The sequence below is a fragment of the Hemibagrus wyckioides genome, linkage group LG16, assembly GCF_019097595.1.
Source record: "Hemibagrus wyckioides isolate EC202008001 linkage group LG16, SWU_Hwy_1.0, whole genome shotgun sequence".
Taxonomy (NCBI): Eukaryota; Metazoa; Chordata; class Actinopteri; order Siluriformes; family Bagridae; genus Hemibagrus; species Hemibagrus wyckioides.
Genome location: NC_080725.1, coordinates 5,794,771 through 5,813,809, shown reverse-complemented (window position 1 = coordinate 5,813,809; position 19,039 = coordinate 5,794,771). Strand labels below are relative to the sequence as shown.

At 40.4% G+C, this 19,039-nt stretch overlaps 1 protein-coding gene across 1 annotated transcript; it reads left to right on the top strand.

Moving 5' to 3' along the window:
* The first annotated feature begins 379 nt into the window (after positions 1–379).
* On the top strand, positions 380–18,423 carry ilk (integrin-linked kinase). The gene is made up of 13 exons (XM_058412246.1): positions 380–536; positions 3,448–3,622; positions 10,307–10,472; positions 10,879–10,974; positions 14,255–14,351; positions 14,466–14,549; positions 14,736–14,821; positions 14,965–15,074; positions 15,373–15,500; positions 15,620–15,741; positions 16,002–16,101; positions 16,194–16,324; positions 16,782–18,423. The coding sequence occupies exons 2-13, from the start codon at positions 3,534–3,536 to the stop codon at positions 16,929–16,931; spliced, it is 1,359 nt and encodes a 452-aa protein (XP_058268229.1). The 5' UTR covers positions 380–536; positions 3,448–3,533; the 3' UTR covers positions 16,932–18,423.
* Positions 18,424–19,039: the final 616 nt, after the last annotated feature.

Sequence of the window (19,039 nt, the reverse complement as noted above, 5' to 3'; positions counted from 1 at the left end):
CTTTAGTCTTGTCGATGTTCAGAGACAGGTTATTGACTAAACTCGCTCAAATCCTTACACTTGTGCATTTTTCCTGCTTCTAACACATCAACTTTGAGGACAAAATGTTCACTTGCCGCCTAATATATCCCACCCACTAACAGGTACCATGATGAGATCATCAGTCTTATTCACTTCACCAGTCAGTGCTCAGAATGTTATACCTGATTCCTGCATAGGACCTCTGACACCATGCGCCCCATTAACATAAAGTAAAGAGTGCTTTAGCTTTTTCAGCGCCTTTAAATTGTTTAAATAACACGAGGACTGTGTCTGGGGAGTATGAATTAAAAAAAAAACCTCCCCAGAGGGCACGGTATTTAGCGGATTCCCAACAGAGGGCGATGCTGCTTTGTTGTTTGAGGGAACACTCCATTCACTAGCACAGAAAGGCGGTTCCTGTACGCAAAGGACCAGGGTGTGGACAGTAAGGGTTAGTGACCGACACACTGGGCTTTCTCGTTTGTTCACTTCAGCCAGAGCTGCCGCTTCAACAGGTAATTCATATTTCACTTCATTGACGAAGCTGCATTCAAACTTTCATTGTGATCATCTTCAGAGTAGCTTGGGGTTTTTGTTTAACCAAAGCTATGGCGCTGGCTCGCTAACGACCTAGCGCTGTAGGCTAAATAGCTAGGGGTTAGCTCAGTGAAAAGCGCTAACTCGATTATGTTTGTTTTTAGACCAGAAACATGTGCCATTTTCACTAACGTGATTCGTTTTGTTCTTTTCTGTTTCTTTATGTTCTTTTACAACCTGCACACACTAGTATCAAAGTAAAAAAGTTGACTTCTCCCTCTCTCTCTCTCTCTCTCTCTCTCCCCTTTGCTTTACTCTAGCTAACATAAGCAGCGCTGACGTCACCAGTCCTGCAAACATATCAGACTTTTACAAACACCTTTTTTAATACGTCTTGTGTTTCCACCCTAAAAGCAATGTTTGTTTTAAAAATATATAGAATTATACTAGAGTTTCTTCTGAAGAAGAATCGTCCAGATCACTATATTTTTCATTACCATATATGAATGTAGGTAGAGGTGGTCTTCTTGTGAGGTTGTTACGTCATCATGCTGGATTTCTAGCCCTCTAGTCCCACTTTCCTCTAGATTGTATTTTAATATTGACGTAAAAATATTTCCCTTACAATGATGATGATTTTTTTTTGTTTGTTTTAGAGAGACGTAATTCTCAGACTGTTTTATGACTAGTCTTTCTTTTATATATGACAGGGTGTACTTTTTAAAGTACAAGTTCCTTTGAGTGCTGCAGACTAGGCATGTGTCTATAATCAGTTGCATGATATAGTAGAATATTACTACAGTAAGACACGTTAAAACGCTGTCTTTTTCCCCCCGAAGGTAAAATTAGGACAGCCATCAATACTTGTAATCAAAGTATTGTGGAAGATTTATTTTCTGATTACATTCTGAGTTGACTTGACAACTGCTTGGTTTCATTGCACCTTTCATCTCCACCTAAAGAAAGCGATGCAGCAGCGCTTTAATTGATTGCTCATTAATGAGCAATATTGACATTGAATGTTGCTTACACATGGTGAATGAGAAAAGAAGCTGCTGCTCTCTTTTTATGATGATTAACTACTCATTATACCCTATGTTTGAGATAGTAAGCGCATGGGAATAATGAAAATACAACACTGACACACAAGTTGTTTCGAGTGTTACAGTCTCGCCCCAGGACCTACATTTAACCTGTCTTGTCTTTTGTGTTCTCAAAACCTCAACGAAATGAAGATGAAACACATAAAGAAAAGCATTTTAAACGTAAAATATTCAACAAGGTTGTATATAGATCTGAAATACCACAACACCTACCTCAGCTTTTTCTAATGTTTATTATAATAAGTAGAACCATATTATTTCCACCAATACCAGATATTCCTAAACTGGGATTTAAAATAATTAATAATAATTATTAAGAATTGTTGAAGAACTTAATTTCAAATTTATGGGCTTTTTATATATATATATATATATATATATATATATATATATATATATATATATATATATATATATATATATATATATATACACACACACACACATATAAAAAGTGTCAGAAAACAGTATATGTATGTATGTATGTATATACATACATATACTGTTTTCTGACACTTTTTAAACTAAGGTTTACTAACTGTCCTAAACATGATGGACAGACATTTATAATCTGTCTTGTCACTTCCATTTTCATTATTGCTTAGATGAACTGTCATAATTTACACCAGAAAGTCACCAAGGGTATATTTAACCAAGTAATTTGACCCTACAGGCAGAAGCTGGTGACATGTGGTGACACGGAGTCGAAAATGTGACGCCTGTCAGGGCTGTGTGTGTGTGTTGTGTGTGTATATGTATGTATATGTATGTATGTATGTGTATATATATGTATGTATGTGTATATATGTGTGTGTGTGTGTGTGTGTGTGTGTGTGTGTGTGTGTGTGTGTGTATGTATGTGTGTGTGTTTTAATGCTACCCTAGTAAATGTAAAGTAGTGAGATGGGGTGTTTAAGAAAAAAAATATTTAATCGCAATTTCATTAAAGGCATTTTTTTTACCTTTAGTTTTAGAATAGAGTAATGTTAAATGCTGTAGGAGAACAAGTATTCAAGTATTTGTTATGAATGAAAGAAAAATCTTATATAGCTCCTGCTGTTGATGCAGTTGAAATACTGTAAGATCCTATTGTTGTAATAAGAACTACTAAATCTAATTATCTACCTTGATCCTACCATGAAACTAGCCGTTGATGCTGGCATGGCATTAATAGAACAGTCAACAAATAAACAACATTTACTACAATTGTCATTATTTCCCTAGCATTTTGTAGTATGTAAAAAGCCTAGGCAATGACGATCAACATCAAGTGAGATTTCATGATTTCGAGAGTGCAGAAATTACTGCAAAATCGAGCAAATGCCATGATATTCGGAGGGGCTTTCAATTCAGAATAAGAGTTTTCGGAAATTTTCGGCCAAATGCTGTCCTATAGATAGATGGATAGGTTTACTTTATTGATCCCGTGATATATATGTGTGTTGAACATGAGTACAGCCATAATAGGAACTAATTACAAGTGTGTCTTCACTGGTACTGGTTTAAAAGTAGAATCATGTGCTTACAGTTTCACCAATTTGAAGTAGTTATCTGAAGAAGAGAAAAATTGGCTGCGGCATTTGGGCCGTAACCCTTGGAGAACTCCTTGAGGGACTGCTCGTTACAACTTGAAACTCTCTTGTTACTCTCTTGTCTTAATCCTTAACAGAAATCAAATATTGTCCAATTACCTTTGTAGTGCCACAGTGCTTTATAATGCTTTTCATCATTTTATATTCTCATCATTGATGTGAATATGTGACTTTCTTTTGCCTGTCTGCTGCAGGTAGCGCTGCATCACACCCCTCTCCCAGGGCACTCCTGGTAGGGGACGAAGGATTCCACTAGCCCGAGGAGAAAGAAGGAACCAGAATGGATGACATCTTCACCCAGTGCAGAGAGGGTAACGCTGTAGCCGTCCGCCTCTGGCTGGACAACACGGAGAACGACCTTAACCAGGGGTAGGTTCGTTTTTGCCAATCTTTAGTAACTGAGTCATGGAAATGGTCATATATTACTGTTTAGTAAATCATCATTTCTTATTAGTGAGGCTAAATCACGCTATGGATCTATTAAGTACTGCTTTCGAAATCACAGTAGACCCGATTTTATAGCCTGCGAAACTAAAAACCTCACCTTTACTTCAGGCAGGCAGGATTTTTGTCGCGGCTTGTTGCTTGGCATTCCACTCACACTTTTATGTCGTGCTTTTTTTGTTGTTGTTTATACAGGTAATATTTTTCCATTAGCCCTAATCTGTTCCGCTTCTGTACGGTTGAGGTTAAATCTTTAGGTTCAAGCAAACTCGCAGATCTGTTTAGAAGGTGTGGTGGGAGAGTGTGTAAGCTAGTGTGATGGGAATTCTAATGATTCACATTTAGAGCGTCATTAGTCGAGTGAGTTGGTGCTAGATTGCAGTTCAGTGTGATGGCATCAGGCCTGATGATTTAGAACCACTTTTCATTGCTGGATAATGGTGCTCCCTGATGCTGGCCGTGCCTTCCAATTGCGCTCACATTCTTCCTCTTGGCAAGTAAACAGCACAAACCTGGCTCTTCAGATAACTTGCTGACAGTAATGTTCTTTTCCACCCAAAGCTCACTGGTGAAGTGTAGGCCTGCTTCGGAACGGTAACACAGTGGAAAAAGCCGAGCACATGCCGGAGTAGAGAAATGAAAGCGTGTCCCTATATGGTGCAGAGATATACAACATCAATCAATGACTCCATGTTCCAGGCAGCTCCTCCAGCCAAACAAGTGAGGCTGTGTTCAAATAGGTAGTGATATCATTTTAGTCACTTAATCCAAGCATATTTGAAGCAGATCTCTTTCATTCGGAATTTAGCTCGGGTCGTTTTTATGCAGGCATCTGGGCAAGAGTTCGGTCCTGTTTTAGCTTTGAAAGGCTGTTGCCAAACACAACCTTTTCAGAATCTGTGTTAGACGAGGAAAACTGATTAGGATTTTTTTTTTAATCCTTGCAGTGGGGAGTTCTAACATGCTAGAATGTTGTCATCGTCTGTTGGGTGGATCACAGGCAACGGCATGTTTGTTGCAGGCAACTCATCTCCGCTCGTAGTGTAAGCATGCAACGGTCACGTGACAAGAGTAGAGAAAATCGTCACATCCCTTGTAGATTCTATCTAGGAATTTCCTGTACACTGCAAACAGTTAATGGGACTATCAAGCAAATCCTGATGCTCAGCTGAAACACATGGATGAAGAATTGCAAATGATGAGACTAGGCTTACTTCCTCTTTTTCTTTTTAAATAATGATTTCATGTATATTTTGCAATCTGACTAATGTAATGGATGTGTCACCATGCACGTAGTATCTAACACTACACGGACTCAGAGGTGGGAGGGGGAAGGAAAAGCCAGACTGCTCAGGAATGGCAGGGGCGAATAGTTTCCATACTATGAGCTCACTAACCAGAGCTTTTTGACTTGAGCCATACCAGTGTGTTCTTTCTCTCTCTCTCTCACTCTCACTCGCTCTCACATTTTCTAACACTCTTTCTTCCTGTCACACTTTCTTACACTCATTCTTCCTCTACTTCTTTCTTCCAGAAATGCAGAAATAGAAATGCTACACCCAAGCTAATTTTACTGTCATTGCAATTCAGTCTTCACTCATTGGTTTGTAATGAAGCTTGTAATTGAATTATTTTGGACCTGAACAAAAATGAATATGATTTTCCTATGAAGTATGTATGAAGTCAATTCTCAGCTTTTTTTTGGGGGCTGTAGAAGGCATTTAGATGTCATGACCCTAAACTGTTGTAGGAGGAGACAGGAAATGGCAAAACAGTGAGACTGCGTAAATGACCATAGCAGCTTTAAGATTTCGACTATAGACTGATCTTATCTTATCTGAGAGCAAGCAGAAGTCAGGGTTCTTCTTGATGGACTAAAATCCTAGCTAGAATTGCTGTATTTAGGATTTCAGTGATTGGTTCAAGGTTTCTTCCTGCTGCATTTAAATCAGCTACACATTTTGTGGCTTGCATGCAGGAAAATAACTTTCGCCAGAAGACCTCTGTATACTAACTCATTACGTAAATTGCTTCCAACAAAGCCAGTTTGGTCGGTAAAATCAGTGAAAGAACGTAACGTATCCATTTTAAGTAAAAAAAAAAAAAAAAAACGCAGCTTTTATTTGTATTCAATTGACAAAGACTGAGAATTGCACAGTCTCCTCTCGCATCCTCTTTTTAAGTTTAATGCAAAATGCTGCCTTTAAGCTGCCGTATGCTCAGAATTATCTTTAGAGCCTGACTCGGAATAGTATGCAGAGTTAGACCAATCATGCATTCATTATGTAGCACAGCAGGCAAGCAAAAGTGCCAGTGTGCCATATTTTTGTTGCCAGGAAGTCGACTAGGCTAAATAAAAAAAAAAAAAAAAAGGTGGTAACTAAGGTAGATTGACCTAGATTTGTAGTTGGGTGCATTAATCCAGACTAATTATTATCCTAAGTTTCTAGCCTGGAATGTTTTGTCCGTCTGTAAGTTGCTGGTCAACATTTCAGCTATGAAACACGGCGTTCTGTCTTCACATCGCACCTGTAACATATTATTGTGGTCAGACTAGCAGCTTCGTTTCCTGCCGACGTGTTTAACTGTGAGATGACTGCGTGTGGTACTAACAGGAGAGACTACAGTGGCTTAGTACCGAGCTTCATTTTGCTCGGTTTCGTCACCGTTTCCACAAACTTAACCAGACGTTCCTGGTTTTGAAAAGCCTGCCTGTCACCTGTGCACGCTACTTAATCTGCCTAGTGTCCTCTTTATGCGTTATAGCTACAGCATCGAGGCGCACTCGACGTTGTAATTTAATGGAAGATAAATGCAATATTGTCACTTTGCCACCTGTGTTCTAGAGGCCACCAGTTCCGCTTCACATTCAGCTAGAACCCGAATGGCGTTATCACTTATCAGCACAGAGTACAGGTGTTAATAGTGATGGATGCATTGTGAACCGATTACTCAAACCACATCTGGAGGTTACATGGCCAACTCATATTTGCACTGTGGAGCTAAAATGTTTTTCGACGCATCCCAGACAGCAAACCAGTGACCACCTAAATAACCGCATCATTGCCCTAGTTGGAAAAATGGTCATCAGTGCAAGATTCATTCGTCATTTCACGTCTCATTCATTTTTGTTAGCAGATGGCGTGAAGGCAACGTTTTAAACAGTCCGTACAGATACACAGGCTTCGTCTGCCGAAACGTAAATGCAAGTCACGCGTAATAAATGTCCTTTATCCAACTGTATGAAATCTGATCAAAAGTGGCCACAGGAGACCTGTCAGTTTCCCCGAGACAGATGTTAATACCAGAGCCGAAGCTTGAGGTCTCCACAGTGGTGATGAGTGAGTGTATTAGGTGATTAGTCTATGCAGTAATGTTTATATAGCAGTCCTGTGGCAGAAGTGTGTGTTGCACTCTCCTCTGAATATCATGTAGAGAGTGTACTAGTCACATTAATTTGTGACAAACTAGTTATATTATTTTGGCTTAAAAAAAATGGACCTTTTTAGTACAATTTTTTTTTTTATGACAGAAAACAAATTTCTAAAAATATTTATAACAATATATCCAAAAAAAAGAAAAATCAAATATCTTTTGCTGTCTTGTGGCTTATGGACATATTATTGCCTATTCTGAGAACTGTCCTTGTTTTGTTTTTTTAAAGCAGAATGATTATTCTGAGATAATTATAGTCTATATAATTTATTTTAAAGGGGGAATTTCCTTTTCAGTAGAAACGCTCTGAGGGAAGTTATATTTTGTATTGTGCACCAGATGTTTGCAGATCAGTTTGTTAAACTTCAACAAATGAAGAAACCTTTTTTTTAGAGCTATTGTTGATGTAAAAAAAATTAAACCTTTGCTGCTAACAATAGTAATAAAATCATTTAGTGGAAAATGGCTGTCAGAAGGTTTGTGTGTGTCTGTGTGTGTATGTGTCTCTGTGTGTGGGTGTCTCTGCCTCTGTGTGGGTGTCTCTGCATGTATGTGTCTCTCTGTGTGTGGGGGTCTCTGTGTGGGTGTGTGTCTCTCTCTCTCTCTCTGTGGGGGGTGGGGGAGTCTGTGTCTGTGGGTGTCTCTGCATGTCTGTGTCTCTTTCTCTGTTTGTGGGTGTCTCTGCATGTCTGTGTCTCTTTCTCTGTTTGTGGGTGTCTCTGCATGTCTGGGTCTCTTTCTCTGTTTGTGGGTGTCTCTGCATGTCTGGGTCTCTTTCTCTGTTTGTGGGTGTCTGTATGTCTGGGTCTCTTTCTCTGTTTGTGGGTGTCTCTGCATGGCTGGGTCTCTTTCTCTGTTTGTGGGTGTCTCTGCATGGCTGGGTCTCTTTCTCTGTTTGTGGGTGTCTCTGCATGGCTGGGTCTCTTTCTCTGTTTGTGGGTGTCTCTGCATGGCTGGGTCTCTTTCTCTGTTTGTGGGTGTCTCTGCATGGCTGGGTCTCTTTCTCTGTTTGTGGGTGTCTCTGCATGGCTGGGTCTCTTTCTCTGTTTGTGGGTGTCTCTGCATGGCTGGGTCTCTTTCTCTGTTTGTGGGTGTCTCTGCATGGCTGGGTCTCTTTCTCTGTTTGTGGGTGTCTCTGCATGGCTGGGTCTCTTTCTCTGTTTGTGGGTGTCTCTGCATGGCTGGGTCTCTTTCTCTGTTTGTGGGTGTCTCTGCATGGCTGGGTCTCTTTCTCTGTTTGTGGGTGTCTCTGCATGGCTGGGTCTCTTTCTCTGTTTGTGGGTGTCTCTGCATGGCTGGGTCTCTTTCTCTGTTTGTGGGTGTCTCTGCATGGCTGGGTCTCTTTCTCTGTTTGTGGGTGTCTCTGCATGGCTGGGTCTCTTTCTCTGTTTGTGGGTGTCTCTGCATGGCTGGGTCTCTTTCTCTGTTTGTGGGTGTCTCTGCATGGCTGGGTCTCTTTCTCTGTTTGTGGGTGTCTCTGCATGGCTGGGTCTCTTTCTCTGTTTGTGGGTGTCTCTGCGTGTGTGTGGGGGTTTATATCTTTTTTTTTCTTCTTTTTTTTTAAGCAGGTTTGTCTCTTTTTTGCTGTGTGAAATTGACGCGTCGTAGGCCTTTAATAGTCCTGCATAGTTTCCCTCAAACTAATATTTGTGCATTCTGTCAGCTGGTTGTCCTTTTACACCCTCAGGATGGGTGTTAATGATGCAGGCCTTTGGACTTCACATCCTTACAAGGACAAGAGTGTCTTTCTAGGAACAGCACAGCGCCCACACATGCCAGAAATGTGCGGGAGGGGCAGCGGGAGGGAGCATTATTTCCTATCTTTCCTGCTAGTTTCCCTAGTCCTCCCCCTGGCTGTCTTCGATAGTGTCAGTCTTTTCTCTCAGGAATCGTTCTGAAAGCTGTGTGATAGTGACACACTTGTGCTGTGAAGTTGAAGGTCTGTTCAGCTTGTTGCTTGCGTGATATTTATTGTAAGACGTTTCTTTAAACCTGGCTGTTTTGAAATAGATTGCAAGTCTGTCTCAGAAAATACCTTCTTTGTGTCCATGTTTTTGCAGTGTCTTGTTTTATAAATCTCGTTGACGGGGAGTTTTGGCCCTTACTTCTTACATGGTAGCAATCCAGAAACCGTTAAACACTCTAACTCTATCCAGATCTCAGGTCTCTGTCTGTGTGTTTGTGTCTGTGTATGCATGTGCGTGTCTGTCTGTGTGTGTGTGTACCCGTGTGTGTGTGTGTGTGTGTGTACCCGTGTCTCTGTGTCTGTGTATGTTTCTCTGTGTGTGTGCGTGTGTGTTCAGTGGCCATGGCAGCTGTCTTAAGGTTACCTGTGCTCAGCAGTAGTAGGAAATCTGCAGTCCAAATATTTTCAGTGTTTATAATCAAACTCTCTTTGGGTAGAAGTACAGCAGGACCATTAACAGAAATATAAGAGCCAGCAGGCATGATTGTTATTGCTTTCGGCAGTTTGTGAAGTTGATTCCTGCTCTGTTCATTAGTAGCTGTAATTAGTAGTGCAGTACAGCCGCAGTGCTGATATCAGCATTCTCTGCAACATTCCCATCTTTACTCTGACTGTGAAAAGGAAGTGGATGGCCCGAGAGAGAATCCTGCATTCAAGTATAAATAAAGCTTGGTGCTAAGTGAGGGAGCATGTCTGTCTCTCACTCACACACACACACACACACACACGCATACAGGGATGGGGGAGGGAGGATGTGCTGCAGACAGCAGAGGGCCATTTAACTGCTGTTTATAATTAACCCGACGGGGGAGCCTTAGACAGCTGAGACTCGGCTCACCTCTGTGTGCGGACAGGATACGGTGGAACTGTCTGTGGCCAGTGTTTAATAATATAGACTCCAGAGAACGAGCAGTGGTATGAGCTGCTCATACTGCTTTACAAATACACTTGTATTTCAAAAGAAATTAGTCAGTACATTCAAATGGGGCAGTTACCTAACACGGTAAACCTTCTGTATTGTGTAAGATGTGTATTAACTTGATCACATGAGCTCACCGCAGCAGTCAAACTCTCGTTAAAGGTAATGGCTGACTGCAATATTGAAATCGTATGCTTTAAGTCTCTCTCAGGTCTGTCTGGACAAGCACCAGTCAGATTCTGCTGCCGATTTTGTCTGACTGTAAGGCTTCTCTGTGTTTGTGCCTTAGAGATGATCACGGATTCAGTCCACTGCACTGGGCGTGTCGGGAGGGCCGCTCCAATGTGGTGGACATGCTCATCATGCGAGGAGCCCGCATCAACGTGATGAACCGCGGAGACGACACACCACTGCACCTGGCTGCTAGCCACGGACACCGTGACATTCTGGGCAAGGTTTGCAGAATCAGCATGCATGTACACATACCTGTATAACATAGTCCGGCATGATCCGGACGAGGTGTCCATTCAGACACATACACACACATTGAGTGCAGACTTGATCATAACACTTCTAGTGGTCAGCTTCATACCCGATTTAAAAAAAAAAAACATAAAATAACTCTCTTACCACAGTGAGCGTCACCTAATTCTTAATACTGAGGCCGATTCTCTCTATGCTTATTGTGTGAAAATGTCAACATTATTAAATCTGAAATATTTCTGTTTCGATTATGAATTGAACTTTATTATGAAAATCTGTTCAAAATCAGTGCTGTTTTTAAGGCGATATTATTGGTTTACAAATGTTCATTTTTCATGGTGTACAGAGTGGTTTGTTTGTGCGTTCATACTTCCTCAGCTGATCCAGTGCAAAGCAGACACCAATGCATCTAACGAACACGGCAACACCCCGCTCCACTACGCCTGCTTCTGGGGCCATGACTTGGTTGCTGAGGTGAGTTTATGCCTCCCTCTCTTGGCAATAATATAGAACTACAGCGATTTAGACACAGGCATGTGTTTTACGCATATCCCCAGGAGCCAAATAAACTGTTTAACTCTCGGTCTCAGTTAAAGACACATTTACATAGCCTATATACAGTCAGTGGCCACTTCATTAATCCACCTTCCTCCTTTGTTTGCACAGGCAACAAACTTTAGTTTAGCAATGTAGTACTAGCGAGTAAAGTATTGATGTCTGCATGTAGACACTGCATAGGGATTATTGTTGCAGGAGTTGGGACGAGGGTGGGGTTGTCAGGGCAGATGGTTTTGCTTGCATTCATTGCCAGATTTCTCTCTTTCTAAGAAGTTTACACTTATCTTCTTGCTGCACTTCATAAGAGTTCCAACAACACTTAAATGAGTGGGATCAGGGTAGGACCATTATAGATCTGGTATTGATTTATTTTAATTTGTGTAAATCAGGTCATATTTTTCTGCACATAATTTGTTTTAATTACCCTGATCAGCGATCCTCAGGGCTATGTTTACTGGTGAACAGATTTGTAAGGAAAGGGTAGGCAAAAAGCAATCCTAAAGACAGCAATGAAAGATGCACAAAAGTCTTAAGTGTGCCATACCTGGATTAGGTTTATCAGGCAAGCTGGCCAGGCAGACTAGACCTGGAAACTGTTTGTGGGAATGATTTGGATTGCTTTTGAAGTGTTTCGGGTCATTAGCCATCTGCATTGTGAAGCGCCATCCAATGAGTTGAAACACATTTGTCTGCGCACATAATAATACCTTATACTTGTCTGAATACATCCTGCTGCCTTTGTCAGCAGTCACATCACCATAAACGTCCATGCCATAAAATGAAGTGATGTTTTAAAATCATGAGCACTTCCTTCCATTTTAGCATTTCCATCTTATGCTAAACCTTCAGAATTTAATTTGTCTTCTCCTGATTGTTGACTTTTGACACAGATGCGCTTAATTTATGGAAGGTGTTCTAGATCTGGACAAATTTTGTAGAGGAATTTTTCTTCACTAGGGAAAGAATTTTTGTCATCTGCACACAGTTCAGTTTTGTATTCATCTAGGCTTTTTGTTGCTGAGCCGAGCTCAGCAGTGCATGCTTTCTTGATGGGAATGTACCTAGATACCAAATAGTTGATTGGAGAAGCTACACATATCAAAAGTGTTGTCATTAATACACGGTTGACCTGATTTGGATGCACATATTCTGAAACGAATAAATGCGAACGTTTGCAGAGTATTTCCAATTTAGTGTCGATATCAGGTAAACAGTATGACGCGACAATGGAAAAAGACCTTTGGATGACCTCTGGCAAACTGCGCCAGTCCCGAGGAAGGGGAGACGAGACCATGCATACGTTCTGCTGAGGAGGTGTAGGTGCTGACATCTACTGGTGACGTTGTTGAGTGACGGAAGGGGCAAGTTGTGGATATTCTTGTCATTGTGCATACCCTCCCCTGTGGGTAACGGGTCACTATATTCGTTGAAATTCTTAGCAATAAATGACAAGGTTGGAGTTGTGGTGAGGCTGTGTCTGGCAAACTAGGATGGTGGTCAGTATTTTTAAAAAGTGGGTGTGTTCCAAGTATACCCACCCATTCTACCCAATTATATCCATTCCTTGGCTCTGGAGAGGAGATTCAGGAGGTCTGTGGGTTTTAGCCAGGCCATGAAACAGTGGACCAGTTCTTTATGCTAATCTAGTCTAGATCTGGATTTGGGGAAAGCCTATGATTATGTGCTCCATCATTTTTTGTGGGAGGTAATGATGGGTTATTAGGCTTTGCTTCTATATGAGTTGTGTCCATAACCATTTATGTTGGTTTTCATCTCCATCACAGGTGTTTCTTGTTGCCACTACTGTTTTATGGTGTTCATGGACTAAATGTTTAGACCCAGCCAAGGTTGTAGAACTTTTAGGAGTATTGGGTGGGCAAGAGACGTGATCCCAGTTATTCAACAATGATATTCTCTTGGCATCATCTGCATGGGGATGTAATTCATCACCTCCAAATCCAAGACCATGTTTTTTTCTTGGAAAAGTGTGTGATCCTCCTTTCAGGTGAGGGGAGACACCTTGCTTCTGTTGGAGTTTAAATGCTTCGAGATCCCATTCACCACTAATGGAAAAAAAGGGCGTGAGAATGACACAAAGGGTTATGAGGATGTTCCCGGGTCAGCTCCCTGTAGAGCTGTATCATGCATGTCCCTCTGGATGGAGACCTCAGGGCAGATGCAGGATCCATTAGAGAGATTATCACATAGTTGGCTTGGGGATGTCTGGGGGGTCCCCTAGGAGGAGTTGGAATCTATAGCCTGGACAGATTGGGATCCTTTTGAATGTTCAGTTTCAGACCCCTGAGAGCTGTTGGCTAGCTTTCAACTTAGCAGTAACAAATCCTCCTCAACACTGTATACTCCAACAAGTACAGCATTAACTAACATGCCACTAAGATTTGATGGTTCATTTCTAATAATTACACTATGTAACATATTTTTACTTTTTTCTTGTTCCTGGAAAATAAGTGTTATTTCCCCATTCCTTGTAACCCAAATAAAGAGAAAAATCCCATCTTAGCCATGAAAGTTTGGGCAAGCCTGGGCAACAGGATTCTCATATTTCTCTACACATGTGAAAAAGAGCTTGAAAATGAAACTTTGAAAATGTACTATAACTACCTTTAAAAATGAGGTAGAACTCTCTGGAATGTTTCTGATAGCCACCCATTTTTCTGTAATTGTCTAGAAATTTGAGGAAGGTCTTGGTGGGAAAAACAAGAAATTTGGAGAAAATCAAGGTCTCTCTTTCTGGAATATTCTAGAACTTTGTGGCATGTTTTTAGAGCAATTTAGATTTTTCAAGAACTTTTCTAGATTATTTGGAATGTTCTGGATAGAATATTCCAGAATTTTCTATTAATTTCCCAAACCCAAAACTGCAAGGGGCTTAATGGCTTTTTTTTTATTTATTTATTTATTTATTTTTTTTATCATCTTCCATCAAGAGTAACTGGAAAGTGTCATTCACTACCCAGGAACAAAAATCGTGATTTAGGTAGAATGGGGGCTGACAAATTGTACATAGCAACAGATTAGCCTGCAGTCAGATTCTGTATGCCTAGTACTGCACATGTATGGCTGGTTAACTAATTAAATACCCAGTGTGTATAATTGAGTATTAGTTCTACCTAATTAATAAATACACACACACACGCGCGCACCTCAATTTACATTTCTCTTAAATCCATTTCAGGACCTTGTCAATAACGGTGCTCAGGTGAGCATCTGTAACAAATATGGAGAAACCCCATTGGACAAAGCTAAGCCACACCTACGTGAGCATCTGAAAGGTGATCACTCTATGTAACTAGCTGTAGAACTCATAAGATGATGAAATGCATTTAAATATGAAACGCCATATTATAGTATAATTATCACATTAACCCTAAACATTGTGTCTTCAGAAATGGCTGAGAAGCAAGGACAGAATCTGGCCAAAGTTCCCTTTAAGGACACCTTCTGGAAGGGCACAACTCGAACACGACCACGTAAGCACTCACTGTGTTTTTTTTTTGCTGATCTAAGCACTTTATACAAGGGATATAACTGGAAGCTTCTGAGGTACAAAGTATATTTTGTAAAATTGCTTCTTTCCTAAGAACACTACAGTATAATACCTTTTAGTTTTATTTTATCTTTAATATTACTGTTTTTTTATATATATATATCTATAGGCAATGGCACACTAAACAAACATGCCGGCATAGACTATAAGCAGCTCTCATTTATGGCCAAGATCAATGAAAATCACTCAGGAGAGGTGAGGCAAATTTTTTTTTTGTAAACATTGCCCATTGTTGTATTTGTAGTTGTTTTTTCCCCCAAATCCAGAGAATTAGATGTTGTTCAAGTTCTGTGATTTTTTTTTTTTTTTTTTAATGATTGTTACTCTCTTGGTGGTAGTTATGGAAAGGACGCTGGCAAGGGACGGAAATTGTGGTGAAGGTGTTGCATATTCGGGATTGGACCACCAGAAAGAGTCGTGACTTTAATGAGGAATACCCCAAGCTGAGGTATACCTATAACTTTTCTAGGTAGCCTGTAGTATCGATAGCAGGAAAGGCAAATGCACAAATCAAGTCTCTCTACAGATGATGCAAAGGACCTTGTGAACGCCTCAATTGTGTAATCTTTTCTATACTAGGACAATTTTCAGATTAAACCTGACAATGCGTAGCAAATATTCAACATATTGAATACTGATGCTTGACCTGTATCAAAACACTTGCTTTAAAATGTTGTCTGCAAGGTGTCACATGTGTGTGTGTGTGTGTGTGTGTGTGTGTGTGTTTGTCTGTCACCCTACTGTAGAATCTTCTCCCATCCCAACGTGTTGCCCATGTTGGGGGCATGTCAGTCACCCCCTGCTCCCCACCCAGTCATCATCACACACTGGATGCCATATGGCTCCCTTTACAACGTGCTCCATGAGGGCACCAGTGAGTAGAGTTTTTGTTAAAACACGCACTCTGAACACAGACGATCTGAAACATCACAATTTTATGTTGTGTGTGTGATTGATGGGGGGATTTCAAATCAGCTTTTTATTTCACTTTAGATTTTGTGGTGGACCAGATGCAGGCGGTGAAGTTTGCACTGGATATTGCATGCGGGATGGCCTTCCTTCACACACTGGAGCCCATGATTCCACGTCACTATCTCAACAGCAAGAGTGTCATGGTAAGCGTAAAATCCGCACAGAACAAATCCTTTCTTGGCCCTAATCGAGCCAGTATAGTTGATGGTATCAAGATATCAGGCAGTGTATACTATTGAAATGTACAAGTTTGTCTCACTGTCCATGTCTGATTTCTACTTCTACACTTTGTCTAATAGCAAGTCTGATGTTCAGTATGGACACAAGTCCAGTTGCCTTGGCTCTGCTATTAAACATTTAAAATACCTTACTGACCTTATCCTTTTACCTGATCAATGAACAGATAGATGAGGACATGACTGCCAGGATAAGCATGGCAGATGTGAAGTTCTCTTTCCAGTGTCCTGGCAGGATGTATTCTCCAGCATGGATGGCCCCTGAAGGTACCTCTCATGATTTCACTAGGCCCCTTCTTTAAGCCCCATTATTCTGTATGTTTGTTTACCCGGTGCACTTTTGATTCTGCCAACACCAGCTCTGCAGAAGAAGCCGGAGGAAATTAACAGGCGCTCTGCAGACATGTGGAGCTTTGCTGTTCTGCTCTGGGAACTGGTCACCAGAGAGGTACCGTTCGCTGATCTCTCCAACATGGAGATTGGCATGAAGGTAAGAGTGATCCCACCTTCAACCTGTATGTACTATTTTTGTTTATTTTTATCTACACTTTTCAAAGACTTGGCAAACATTATAACTTGTTTTATTTTTTTTTTACTATACTTCTCAATGATTAGCATTGCTTTTGGGGATGAAAAACAGATGACTAACATGTGTTATTTTATTGTCACCCAAGGTTGTTTAAGTTGGTGAGGCCCACACAAGTGTTATTTAGGACCTGATAAATATAAACATAGAACTTAAGTAGGATCTACTTTCTTTTTCTCCTGACAGTATAGTAGAATTATTTTTTGCCCCTAAAATTTGTTACGGTGATGGCAATAAAAAAAAAAATTGTCTCTTAATTTATTTTATTTATTATTCATTTATTTATTTTATTTATTTATTTTTGCTCTACAGCTTATTTGGAATTTATTTTTCATCCATACCTTACTCGTTTGTCCTCCAGGTGGCACTCGAGGGTCTGCGTCCCACCATCCCGCCTGGCATCTCGCCCCACATATGCAAGCTTATGAGAATCTGCATGAATGAAGACCCTGCCAAGAGGCCCAAATTTGACATGATCGTGCCCATCCTGGAAAAGATGCAAGACAAATAAAGAGCCCTGGCTGTCCTCTCTACACTCCTTTCTACTACTCCCCTGCGCATCAACGACCTCCTCACCCTCACCTTCTTCATATGCTGATTGCACCAGTATTGCCTTAAACCCGCCATTCACCAAAGTGCTCTGTGTCACTGTATACTTTTCAGCAATGAAAGCACGTTTGTACTTTGGACTGTTGAGTGTTATCCTTGCAATCTCTTGTACTGTTCCTTGTGATACACAATCAGTGAATTATTGTGTATGTCTGTGTGTACGTCTGCTCTCTGTAAGGGATTTATGGAGATAGATATGGAACTATTTAAATGCCTCTTAATAGCCATAAATCAGTGTGTTGGGGATGAGGAGCATGTGACACAGTGAATGTACTGTAACAACTAATATGTACCATCTAACCACTAGTCCCTTCATTTCATTATCCATCATCACTGTCCTTCCTGGGGGGGCATATTTCATCATTATTAACTCTGCTCGTGATGTCTTTCTTTGAACGGTCAATTTTAAGCCTTGTGATGTATGTTACTTAACATCTATGGCAAAGGGAGTATTACTGTACTGACTCCCTGCAAAAAAATATATATATATGCAAAGAATCTAAAGTATTTGATCAAACATGTTAGCCATATTCCCAACTTTTAGCAGTCATGCATTAATTTTAATGTTTGTGTGTGTGCAAGAGGTGTTTCCTGCCATATCGAAGTATTTTTTGGGGGGGTCTTGTTCTTTAAAAAAAAAAAAAAAAAAAAAAAAAAACCTGAAAGACTTGCAATAGCTAATGATAATTTATGCCTTATCATGCAACTAGTTACCAAATAGTGAAATGCCCAAAGCATCAATGCAAACTTCATTAATCTATGACTGCAGTTATTTTAATGGTATGATTTCATGTTTTGGTCCAGGCCAGGAGGCAAACTGCATTTTTCTGCTACAAATGCATGACTTTTGCTCTGTCATTAACTAACCTTAATTAACTAAATGTTTCTTCATGTATCTAATCTTCATTGTTCATGCTGTGTGCTGAAATGTAATGTCCTAAACAATTTTATACTGTCTGTATTCATATATGTATGTTTTACCTTGGGGGAGATGCATCTGCCTACCCATGAGTGCTTTGTTATGAACTTCTGCCAACACTACACCTATACACTAGCGCCACTCTTTCTGCTTTCACTGTCTAATGTGAGCTTTTCAGTGTTTAATAAGAGCCAGAGAGAAAATGATCATAAATGTCCCGTATAATTTTCAAATACAATATATTAGATCAGTAACAGATATTTTCTACTCTAGCTTTAAGTAAACCACAGGTTGTGGAAGGAAACATCTTTATCTTTTAAATTATCTCGCCAGTTCTTCGTTTCCCGCTGATATTTTGAATAAAACTTTGTGGCCTTTTGTTTATCTTGTTTTGGAAATTTTATTTTTCAAGTAAACAGGAGTTTACAACTGAACAGAAGAACAAGAACAAATAAAGTGTTTTGGCCTTGCTTAATACAATTTGTCCGTGTGATTTAAAAAAAAAAAATACACTACACATGCACTATATTGCCAAAAATTATGGGATACATCTCCAGATCATTAAATTTAGGGGTTGGGCTTGGTCCCTTAGTTCCAGTGAAAGGAACTCTTAACTCAAGACATTTTGGACAATTTCATGCTCCTGACTTTGTGGGAACAGTTTGGGGATGACCGCTTCCTGTTCCAACATGACTCCACACTAGTGCACAAAGCATGGTCCATAAAGACATGGATGAGTGAGTTTGGTGTGGAAGAACTTGGCTGGCCTGCACAGAGTCCTGACCTCAACCTGATAGAACACCTTTGAGATGTATTATAGCGGAGACTGTGAGCCAGACCTTCTCGTCCAGCATCAGTGTCTGACCTCACAAATGCATTTCTAGAGGAATGGTAAAAAAATTCCCATAAACACACTCCTAAACCTTGTGGAAAGCCTTCCTAGAAGAGCTGAAGCTGCTGTAGCTGCAAAGGGCGGACCAACTCCTGAATGTAAAGGCAGACACCCCAGTTTTGGAATCTCCGCTCTAATTCATCCCAAAGGTGTTCTATCAGATTGAGGTCAGTACTCTGTTCAGACCGGTCAAGTTCCT

Coding starts and splice junctions, on each gene's coding strand:
- ilk (XM_058412246.1), top strand. CDS start 3,534: ATGGATGACATCTTCACCCAGTGCAGAGAGGGTAACGCTGTAGCCGTC. Junction 10,975..14,254: donor GCCATGACTTGGTTGCTGAG/GTGAGTTTATGC, acceptor AATCCATTTCAG/GACCTTGTCAATAACGGTGC. Junction 15,501..15,619: donor CGTGCTCCATGAGGGCACCA/GTGAGTAGAGTT, acceptor ATTTCACTTTAG/ATTTTGTGGTGGACCAGATG.